Here is a 12,264-nt window from a genome sequence, read left to right as displayed (position 1 = left end):
GATACTCTTTGTATCTGATGCTGAAATTTCAAAATAATGTGCCTTGAGTGGGTGAGTTTTTCATTCATTGTTCTGGCTCCTTCAATTTGAAAACTCTTGCCTTTTACTTCTGGGACATTTTATTTAATCAAAAGTTAAAAGTTTGGTTAAAAGAAATATAAATGGATGTCATTGGGGAGAAGGAGCTGAGAGAAGGGGGTAGAGGACTGCTGTTTTTATAACAAGTCATGTAAAACTAAGTCATTAAATGTATGCATGGGTAATTTTTATTAAAATAATTTTTAACATATATATGTTTAAATAAATCTATTTTAAGAGTCACAGATGTAGAAAACAAACTTATGGTTACCAAGGGGGAAAGGGGGAGAAGAATAGTTTGGGAGATTAGGACTGACATATACACACTACTATATGTAAAACAGATAACAAATTAAGAACCTACTGAATAGCACAGGGAACTATACTCAATACTCTGTAATGACTTATATGGGAAAAGAATCTAAAAAAGAGTAGATATACGTATATGTATAACTGATACACTTTGCTGTACAGCAGAAACTAACACAACATTGTAAATCAACTATAATCCAATAAAAATCAATTTTAAAAAATTAATAAATACATCTTTTTTGGTATATATTTTATATTGTTAAAATGTTTTATATGTTTTAATATCCTTATATGTTTAAAAATGCTTTTTTTTAATGCAAAAAAAAACTAGATGTGATAACAATCAGATAAATACATAAAAGAATCCAAACACATCTAATTGCTTAGCCTGGGGAACTGGAAAAACTGCAATAGTCACAAAAGATACAGAAAAGTTAGGAAGGTCAGCAGATCTGAAGGAAATACTGGTGACCATATATGTAAAAATAACATGTTACACTTATTCAAATAGAGGTTTTTTTAAATAGATGAAAATACAGGAAAAGAAGCTTATGTAAGAAGACAGGAATAAAAATTTTAGAGAGTCTTCAATATATAAAAGATAAATGAAGGGAAGGAGATACAGTAGTTACCAAATAAATGTTTAATTGAGGCAGGTAGCTGGGCAAATAGAAATGAAGGAAGTTGATTGGCTTACTAATTAATTAATCAATTAAGAGTTCCAGTCCCAGGAGTGAGACTAGAAAAGGAGAAGCATAATGAACAAGAAAAAGAAAATGAGCAACAAAGAAGGAAGAGTCAGTGAGAAAGAACAAGCAATGCAGTGTCTCTGAAGCCAAATTCAAGAAGTTCATCAAAAAGGGACAATTATGGGGTATGAAGAACTAGAAGGATTCCAGTAAGAGTTAAGGATTCCAGTAAAAATTATTTAAAGAGCTGAAAAACAACTATGAAGAAAGAATACAAGAAGTTATAGAAAAGATTTTAGGAACTGCAACACTCTTCCAGCAACTTTTTCAGCACCTTGCACTCACTTCTCCATCCAAGCAACTGTGCCATCCTGGCTGTCCGATGAAGTATTTCACCTTCTTCATCTACTAAAAAAGACAATACCCCACCCTCCTCCTCCTCAAAAAGTATCCATTGTGCCACATTTCTGTAGGAAGTGACTTTAAGTCACAATGGAGAAAGTCTTATAACTTAGTAATTAAGAATACTGACTGTGTAAAGACCACAAATAATAAATGTTGGTGAGGATGTGGAAAAATGGGAATCCTCAGACACTGTTAGTGGAAATGTAAAATGGCGTAGCCACTGTGCAAAACAGTATGGAGGTTTCCCAAAAAAGACTAAAAATAAAACTACCATATGACCCAGCAATCCCACTTGGGGGAATTTATCCAAAAAAAAAAAAAAAAAACACTAATTCGAAAAGATACTTGTACTCCAATGTTCACAGCAGCATTATTTACAATTGCCAAGATATGGAAGCAACCTAAGTGTCCATCAACAGACAAATGGATAAAGACGATGTAGTACACATATACAATGGAATACTATTCAGCCATAAAAAAGAATGAAATTTTGCCATTTGCAAAAACATGGATGGACCTGGAGGGTATTATGTTAAGTGAAATAAGTCAAACAGAGAAAGACAAACAGTGTATGATATCACTTATATGTGGAATCTAAAAATAAAACATACTCCTGAATGTAACAAACAAGAAACAGACTCACAGATATAGAAACAAACTAGTGGTTACTAGCAGGGAGAGGGAAGAGGGGAGGGACAAGATAAGGGTAGGGGATTAAGAGCTACAAACTACTATATATAAAATAAATAAGCTACAAGGATCTATAGTACAACAAAGGGCATACAGCCAATATTTAATAATAACTATAAATGGAATATAACCTTTAAAATTGTGAATCACTATGTTGTACACCTGAAACATATAATATTGTACATCAACTATATTTTAATTTAAAAAAAGAAAAAAAAACTATAAAAAAAAATTTGACTGTGTAGATGGACTGCCAGCAATCAAAATGTCTCTACCCACCCCCTAAAAAAAACTGTCTCTACCCCCTACTAGCTATGTGACTTCAGACAAACTAATTATTCACTCTGTGCCTTAGTTTCCTCACCTGAAAACAAGAATATTAATATATACCTCATAGGAGTCTTGTAAAGATTAAATGAGGGGACTTCCCTGGTGGTCCAACGATTAAGAATCCACCTTCCAATGCAGGGGACCCAGGTTCGACCCCTGGTCAGGCAACTAAGATCCCACATGCTGCAGGGCAACTAAGTCCGCGCGCTACAACTACTGAGCCTCCGCACCACAACTAGAGAGTCCACATGCCACAACTACTGAGCCCGTGTGCTCTGGAGTCTGCATGCCACAACTAAGACCAGACGCAGCTAAAATTTAAAAAATAAATAATTTTTTTAAAGAAAAAGATTAAATGAGATTAAATATATGAATATTAAGTGAGGTAATATATTTAGAACAATATCTGGCATATAATTATTGTTAGCTATTATAAATTAATTCATGATGTTAATGGCTTAATTAGTGTTATACTTTCAAAGGTATTTTCATATTAACAGTGCATAAAGATATGAACCTCCAATGCCAGGTTTTACAACATTCATTTATTCAACAAACATTTACTGAACTGTAGTCCTACATACTAGGCACCCCTGAGAGCAGTAGGGTGCTGTCGTGAACAAGGGAGGTAAAGGTCCTACTCTCATGGAACTTAAATTCTAATTAAGTTGTTAAAGTCATAAACTTAGTTTGTCTACTCAACTACAGAGAAAATGTGAAGGGACAAATACAAAACGAAGAAATGATGAAAAGAGACGCAAATTTAGAGAATTTATTTGGAAACTAAGAGATGGTTTCTAACATACAGAATAGCCAACAAAACAGGAAAGGGTAGCCTGGCATATAGTAAGAACTTAATAGATGTTTAATAAATGTGCCAGTTCCTCTCTCTAGGTTTGTTTTCTTACATGTAAAATGATAGGAGTTATCTTGAATCCAACTCCAACATTCGTTGATGTCTACTTATTGAAATCATCACAGCATATTAGGCAGCATTCTTAAAAACAGATGGCTGTACAGGCAGGGCCTATCATTGGGTGTGGATGATGGGCCCAAATAGACTCCACTGAGCTCAGGCCTTGTATTTCACAAGAGCTTTAAATGTATTCCTTTACTGTTACATCTAAATAAGATCAGCTATACAACCACAGAGACACTGGATAGCACTGACAGAAATGTCACCCTTGCACCTCTATACAGGACTATACCGCCAGGGAATTAACATTTAAAATAAATATTGTAAATAGCCTGAAGGGAAAAAAAAAAAGATGGTTCCAAAGACAGTTTCTACAATTAAGGATTCAAATTTTACTAGTTTTGAAATTAAATATGCTCCAAATGTCATAACCTAAGTAAAATCAAGGAAAAAAATGTTTAGTTTCCTTGAGTGTTGCAATTTAGTTTTTTGAAGATCAACCACCACTTGGTACTGTGGAAATCCCTATTGTTACTGCCTTGGAAGAAAGTCATCCATAGCAGACAACCACAAAAGACTTTCACAAAACATCCATGAAACAACATATTCTCATCTGTTAGTGGATTGTTTGAGTAGAGGAGTAGGGCTGGAATGCAAAAAACTAAAGTGAGAGACCACTATTTCAAAACAACAAGAAAACTAAAGTTCCAAGAATGCAGAAGTATCTAGTTCTTAATTTCTAAAAAAACAGAAAAGATTCAGTTTGGTGCCACAATTCGAACAGCATAAAAAGTATATGGATTAAGGTTCTTTTTCAAAACTGTTAATTGTATTTCAATTGCTGAATTAGTAAACTATATTTAAACACTTTTGAAATAGGTTTTTGCAATACAATATAATTTTTAAAGTATCTTGGCATCGTAATTTTATACTGCATAAATTCCTATTTTCCCGTATCTGAAAAAGGTTAAGTAAAAGTAATGGGTAAGAGTTCTGTTAATTGATGCTTTAAAAACTATAATTTATGGAGGTAAAAATTATGTGAAAAAAAAAAGTTTTCCTAAGTGTCAGCCTTACAAACCCAAACAAGTGTTCCTTCCTTTGCCTTCTACCTGTTCTCTACCCACAATAAATGGTACCTAATACCACAAAAAGAGGTCCCTGGGAAAGAGAAGACCAGAATCAAGGGAGGAGAAAACTGCTCTCCTAAAAATTCATACACATCTCTGGTTTGAATACTGAATTATAAATCAAATAACTAATCTGTTCCCAAACAGTGCCTTAGCCAATGCATTACAAACCACACATGCAATTTTTTAAATGTTTCTCAAAATTTTTAGTATTCCATAGACAAGATATAGCCTAAGACTTCATGGACCACCTACCCACTCACTTCTACTTGCCAATGCTAAGTAGAATTAGTGAAAAATAATAGAATATGAAGAATTATCAATTACGCAGAAAAAAGCCACCACCACATTAGAACTATTACTTCAACATAACTCTTAGATTGTGGAGTAGAAACCATATCTTACTCTTCTTTTGATCCAGCACCATGTTAAGACATAGAGAAAAATGCAAAGGAACCAGGTCCCCTGCAAGACCCTGAAGGGCCACCAACAGTCTCTAAATCAAACTCTAAATACAACCAAAATGATCATCAAGTATTGTTATTAACACTAAGGATTAACTTAAATGAAGCTTAGAAGAGTTAAATAATTGTTACCAAAATTCTTTGCAGACATATGTGAGGACAGAACAAACAAGAACCATAGGGAAACTTAACTAGCAAAATGACAAAGTAGAAAAAACTCAAAGAAATCAGTCTGATGTCCCTAGTCCCTAAAATGACTCTAAGGAGAAAAGGTTTGACCATGCAACAAAGAATTCTGACCTGAAAACCATTTACTTTCTTTTCACTGAGCACAGTTCATTTCCACCCTGTGTCCCTACATTTATGGTCCTCATTTCCCAAAATGCAACAGGCTACCAAAACTCCACAATGCAGCTATCATCTCTTCCTTTTGATACAAAGGGGCAAAATGAGAATTGAAGGAAGAAAATGCACTTTCTAATTTAATTATCATGTGTTGAACTTGGGATCAATAACTTGGAAGAGATGGGAGAATTATCCAACATCAAAAAAGAACCCTAAAAATTGCAGAAGCAGGCTGACAAAGGGCAATAAACAAAGTAACTGTTTCATCATAAGCAAGGATTCTGCACAAATGAATGTTATTTTCTGCTTACAGATTTAAGTTGATATTGATCAGCTAATGAAAATGTGGTCAAGAGATTGTCATTCTGGTTACTGTTGTTTAAAAAACAAAACAAAATAAAGCAACCCCACCCACACTGCTGGGAAAAAAGCTTCTGACATATGCACTAAACTTGTTTACCCAGGCCACCTCTTAATAAGAGAAATGCTTTGCAACTTGACTAGGGTTATATAAGTATTTTGCAATGTGTTATCAGTTTAAAATCTTGTTTATTTACTCCCTAGTTAACAGGTTATTTTACTTCAAGGTCAGGTCTGCCATAATAATAGCATCTTTCCGATTTTATTCCATCACTCAGCACTTCCTGCAATGCAATTTTAGCCATTAACTTTATCTCCTTTTCCTCTTAAAAAATTTGAAAGATTTAAAAATATGATATTGACATGTGACAAATTAACTTCTTTAAATAGGTCTGTTCCCAGAAACATGGTAGGAAAGACAGTAAATTTCAGTGACTCAATTGTAATAGCAAAAGCTGAGTACTGTAAAATACTACTGCCTTTCAGAGACACGAAAAAAATCCAATTTAAGTTTTAACAAGGGAACAGCAGTGAATCCTTCCCACTACCATATTTCCAAGTTATTCACCCCCACCTCTCACTTGTTTTTTAAGGCTATCAAAGATAGGGATTTCTGGGAAATAGCCAAGGTCAGCAAAGTAAACTAGGATCCCTAAAACGAAATACTTCCTAGGGAGAAATAACTGTAATGTACTGGAAAGAGGACTGGGACTAGGAATTTGAAGACCTGATCTGTCTAGACCTGCTGCACTACACCCCATTCCATCTTTTAGACATGACTGACTAGATTTTTAACGTTCAAGCTCCCACTTTAGAAGAGATGTTCATTGAGAAATAGCATGAACTGAACTTTTCTTAAAGAATGGGAACTGCCTTGACCCACCTAACAAGATTTAAATCTGGGTCCTGGATGCTTGCTGTTGGCAAGATCTATCCTGTAACTCAAACATTACACAAATCTCTGCCTTCAGCACCTAATGACACTAGAGGCACCTCTTAATACATAAACGCAAGTTTCAAAGGATAGCCCTCGGGTAGGGAGGGAGGAGGTACAGCTTTTTTTTTTTAAGAAACTGAGTATGAATTCAAAGATATTTAAAATTTAAAATCTAAACGTTTGGAAGTAACACCTCAGCTAAACAGCAACGTGGTCCTACGAGTCCCAACTACTTTTAAAGTAAAACGAGCCACACTGCCCACAGTTATTCGGCATCAAGCAGGTCCACAGTGGGCAGAAGGCTGAAAGAGGACCACATCGCACACCAGAACGCCGCCACAAGAGTGGAGGCGGGCCAGCCCCGCACGGACAGCTGCTCGAACAGAACTCGGGGCAAGGAATCCCCAACTCCCACCCGCCTGCTCCCTCCCTCCACCTCGGGTCTCCCCTGTTCCCCAGGGGCGGGCCCCTCCCCCAGGTCACTCCCCTCCCCCAGGTCACTCCCCTCCCCCACCGCCCCGTAGCCACCCCCGCGCGTCCCAGCGCCCTCAGCCCCAACTACGGCCCCTCAGCGCTGGGTCTACCCAGTTGCCAACCCCTTCAGCCCCTCCTCCTTGAGAGGCACCCCAGTCCTCCGTCTCCTCACCAGGGTTAGCAGTAGTCGCCGCCATAGCTGTAGATGCCACCGCCGCCGCACCCCCCCCAGTGGGAGGAGCCACCGCCAAGGAACCGGGGGGAGGGGGAGGGGAGAGCCACTCCCCAGACGCGGCGCCGTACTGCCGCCAACGCTACCGCGGAATCCAAGATGGCGGCTGCAGCAACCGCCCCGCCCCCCCGCCCCACCGTCCCCAGCCCCTACGACGGAGAGACCCGCCCCTAGAGGGGGCGGGGTCATCCCGAAGGCCAGCCTCCTCGGGAAAGCTGACCAATGGAATCGCAAATCGACCAGAAGCAGGGTTGGCCACGGAGCCGCCAGCCTGTCCAGTGGAGGAGAGAGGGCGAGGAAGAAGTCCAGCTGTCTTTCTAATTCCGCCTCTTCTACCTTAGAGGTCAGCGATCGAGTGACGTCAGTGAAAAATAATTTTACTAAAAAGCTTCGCAGGGTGGTGGATTCGCCTGGTTGGCCACTCTGCAGATGATTTGTTTTGTAAATCTTCTTTAGGTGCCCTACTGCTTAAACTTCACTTAGTGATTTGTAATCCTTTCTAGTTTTTCCCTCTTTTAAGGACCTTTGTCCCTGGTGGGAGAAAGTTCAGCAAGTTTTGAATGCCTGCTATAGAACTGGTAGTGTAAGAGGATCTGGGCGCTTAATGTCTGGTAGGGGAGATACCAACAGCCAAAACAGGAGGCAATGTATTTTGATTAAGAGTGGGATAACTTCCTTTGATTAACGATAGGGACATAGTGACGGATTTTTAGTAGAGAAGTGGTAAGATGATTGCACAGATTTATTTTCTAATAATAGGAAGCATTGAGCACTTCGAGCCAGACACTGTCCACACTGCTTTATAAGTACTTACTCATTTAATCCCCATAACAACACTGTGAGGTAGATTCTATTATTTACATTTTGCAGATAAGGAAACAGAAGCAAAGAGGTTAAGCAAGGGACACCCAGCTGGTAAGTAGTGGTGCGGCAGGCAAACTGAAGAAGGCTGACTCTGGGAATATATTCCACCCATCCCCCTGTTTTAGCACTACAGTGTACTACCTTTTCACACATCTTTCACAAATTGTCTAACATAAATTTATTCTAATTTTAACAGAAATCCCGTTATGCTATTGAGCATCTTTGAATTCTTGTAGGTTGTATATGTACTACATAGATTACACAAATCCATTTCTCTCATTTAGTTATCAGTATAGTTTATCTCAGCCAAGGTATTTTAACATAATTTGTATATTATTGTTTACATTTGTTAAAATTAAATTTTTCTTTGTTACCATTTTGTTGTGTTATATTTCCAATTCACCAAAAAGAGAAAAATCATTCACGCAAATGAAGTACATTGAAGCATTAGAAGTAGTGGTGAATAAAGGTAACAAGTACTTCAATTCAAATTACGTATTAAAGGTAGCTAGCTATTAAACAAGACTGCAGTGCAGATATAGAATATGAATTATTATGTGGCTTTAAATGTGGTAAGTTGATCCAAGCAACAAAAAATAAACAGATAAACAGTAAATAGGAAGTACAACTATGAAGATCTAAAAATTGGATTTTATTGGGCTAGCATCCATTTGTCCCTTGCCCACTACACCTCGACTGTTAGGAAATTTTGTCAGTGACTTGGAAAGCCATCAAAGCCTTCAAGTCAGTTTTGACCCAAATACAATAATCTCATTGCCAAGAAATGTATTTTTCTGGAATAAAAGCAAAGTAATGTTTTCCAGAATGAAATAGATGAACTTGTGGATAAAAAATGATCAAGTTACATCCTCATTTTTAAAAAAAATGGTAAAGGTCACTTTGTTTCAGAGATAACTTGTGCAACTAGCTACACAGTTAATAATAAATATTTTGCTTGGAGAAAGTATAACAAGCTTTTGGCAAAAATCCCTAATCAAATATCAATATCACACAAAATCATGGTATACAACATGAAAGGGCAGTATGACCCTGTACTTGCTAAACAGACGTTTATCTTACGAGTGGACACACTGATGTACACAATATGAATCATTTCACAGTGTATATGTGGTACACAAGGAAAAATGCCCAGAAACTTCCTGTTTGGTTTATCATTAAAAATTCAGGTTATAGAAGAAGACATTTTCATTTAGAAAAATTTTCACTTAAAAAATTATTTTGAGAGGTATGAGAAAATCTGAAAAAGGTAGCTTATGATCAAAACTGATGGGGTTGTAGCTTTGGGTGTACAAAGGATATTATTCCTACAATAAGCGAAATGTCAGCCCACTTCGTGTTTTATTCAGAGAACATTGGTAGTCAAACAATGTTTCTCCTGATTCTGATTCAACATATAACAAAGTAGTGTAAACTGTAAATATACTACTATGTATATAGTAATAGCAGCCAGTAAGCATAATCATTGAGAAGAAACAGGCAAATGTTAGAACACTGCTTTTTCCACAATAAAATATGGAGGCCAGTAATGGGGAAGGTGCTCTCACAAGTTTCTAAATAAGGGCTGGAGTAAAAATCCCTTCTTTACAGATAATGCTAACAAAAACTATTTTAATTTTTCCAAGTAGGCTTGTTCAAATGGCTTATCTGAGCAACATTTTCATTACTTTTGTTAACCTGAATTATTACTTGAAATTCTAAATGCCATGATTTTTAATGTTAAGAACAAAGTATCAGGATTTTTCGGGACTTCCCTGGTGGTGCAGTGGTTAAGAATCCGCCTGCCAATGCAGGGGACACGGGTTCAAGCCCTAGTGCGGGAAGATCCCACATGCTGTGGAGCAACTAAGCCCGTGTGCCACAACTACTGAGCCTGCACCCTAGAGCCTGCAAGCCACAACTACTGAAGCCCATGCGCCTAGAGCCTGTGCTCCGCAACAAGAGAAGCCACCGCAATGAGAAGCCCATGCACTGCAACGAAGAGTACCACCCCCTCTCTGCAACTGGAGAAAGCCTGTGCGCAGCAACAAAGACCCAACGCAGCCAAAAATAAATAAATTAATTTTTTAAAAAAAAGAACGAAGTATCAGGATTTTGTAAGAAAACCAGACTTTTATGCAAATGCCTTTACTGCCAGGAGTTTATTATTTCCCAATACATGATAATCTTCTTTCTTATTAAGAGAAAAAAATGGATGACACATTATTCAACATATTTTCAACCACATCCAAATGTTGCAACTGTATGGAAAAAATGCTTTTCAGAGCTGAATGCAATCCATGCAATTGAATACAACTACTCTTTCCCAACTTGAAATCTTCAATTTTTTAGGTTGCCATATGCTCTTCTACTTAGGATCTAACACTACTAAAAGCTGTCTTCAATTAGAAGCTCCCCATGACGCTTGCTAGATCCTTGCTAGATTCAACTGTTCAGAATTATCTAGTAGCCACCAAACCCTCATTGCAATATCTGACAAGCTCATTGTGCATTTAGATTTTCTAATTTTAGTAGAAATAAAAATTAAGAAGTCGATTGTGAAACCTGCCCTATTGCACGTGTTTTCAGCTTGCCAATATTAAACAGTTACCATTACTACTATTAAATTTTTAACTATCACAAGTTTTTTGGTAAGTTCATGGTAAGCCAGTTTTTTTAATTACTTAAAATGGTGGTCTGCAGATACATCAGTTTTACTTAGTCTCTCCAGATAGAGTTGCCAGATTTAGCTAATAAAAATATAAGCTGGCCAGTCAATTTGAATTTCAGATAAACAACAAATAATTTTTTAGTATCAGTGTGTTCTAAATATTGCATGTGACATATTTATAATTAAAAATATTCATCTTTTATCTGGAAATACTACTTCTCAAAGTCAAGATTTTAAGGAACACTGATCCAGGTTATTTTGGGGAGGGGAGAGACTAGAAGCAGGAAATCCACTTAGGTGGATTCTACTTCTGCAGAAATCCAGGGGAGAAATTACAAGGACTTGACATAGGTCAATGGAACTGAAAAGAAAATGATTGCCCCAAATACTGTTGTGACAGAATAATCAACAAGGCCTACCATGTAATTGTATATGGAATGAAAGGAAGCTGTGATGTCAAAGAAGTCTTTTGGATGATATCAATGACAGAGACAGATGCTAACTGGAAGTTCAGATTTGTTCAGTTGAAGTTCAGTTGTTGGATTGGTTGGTAGGAAAACCAGGTAAAAATGCTTATTAAGCATATGGAATTACAGGACATCTGCGCAAAAGAGAGGACAGGACCTAGACCTAAATTTGTGCATCAGCAACAAGAGACTTGTGGTTGCAGGGATGATAGCACAAAAACTAAAACAGGTAAGGAAAAGGACACAAAGAACACCTCAAGAAATGCCTGTTACAGTCACAAGTAAATCAATGACATTAGAACACTCCTTCACACCCCACACAAAAATAAACTTAAAATGGCTTAAAGACTTAAATATATTTAATAAGACATGACACCATAAAACTACGAGAAGAGAACATAAGCAAAACATTCTCTGATGTAAATTGTAGCAACATTTTCTTTTGTCAGTCTCCCAAGGCAATAGAAATACAAGCAAAAATAAACAAATGGGACCTAATCAAACTTATAAGCTTTTGCACAGAAAAGGAAACCATAAACAAAATGAAACAACAACCTATGGAATGGTAGAAAATATTTGCAAACAATGCGACCAACAAGGGCTTAATTTCCAAAATATACAAACAACTCATACAACTCAATAACAAAAAAGAACCCAGTCAAAAATGGGCAGAAGACCTAAATTCACATTTCTCCAAAGAAGACATGCAGATGGCCAATAGACACATGAAAATATCCTCAACTTCACTAATTATTAGAGAAATGCAAATCAAACCTACAATGAGGTATCACCTCACTCCAGTCAGAATGGCCATCATTAAAAAGTCTACAAATAATAAATGCTGGAGAGGGTGTGGAGAAAAGGAAACCCTCCTACATTGTTGGTGGGAATGTAAATTGGTAC

At 37.1% G+C, this 12,264-nt stretch overlaps 1 protein-coding gene across 4 annotated transcripts in view; it reads right to left on the bottom strand.

Moving 5' to 3' along the window:
- ARNT (aryl hydrocarbon receptor nuclear translocator) overlaps nucleotides 1-7,463 on the bottom strand; it is a 62,588-nt gene extending 55,125 nt beyond the window's left edge. For 2 of the 4 annotated variants that reach the window (XM_061183532.1, XM_061183535.1), the window contains exon 1: nucleotides 7,303-7,463. In XM_061183532.1, coding sequence (XP_061039515.1) covers nucleotides 7,303-7,327 — 25 coding nt within the window. In that variant the 5' untranslated portion in view covers nucleotides 7,328-7,463. The remainder of the gene's footprint in view (nucleotides 1-7,302) is intronic. The other 2 variants (XM_061183531.1, XM_061183533.1) reach the window with 1 other exon arrangement.
- Between the last annotated feature and the right edge of the window lie 4,801 nt (nucleotides 7,464-12,264).

This window comes from Eubalaena glacialis, chromosome 3 (genome assembly GCF_028564815.1).
Source record: "Eubalaena glacialis isolate mEubGla1 chromosome 3, mEubGla1.1.hap2.+ XY, whole genome shotgun sequence".
Lineage (NCBI taxonomy): Eukaryota > Metazoa > Chordata > Mammalia > Artiodactyla > Balaenidae > Eubalaena > Eubalaena glacialis.
This window is presented reverse-complemented; position numbering and strand designations above follow the sequence as displayed.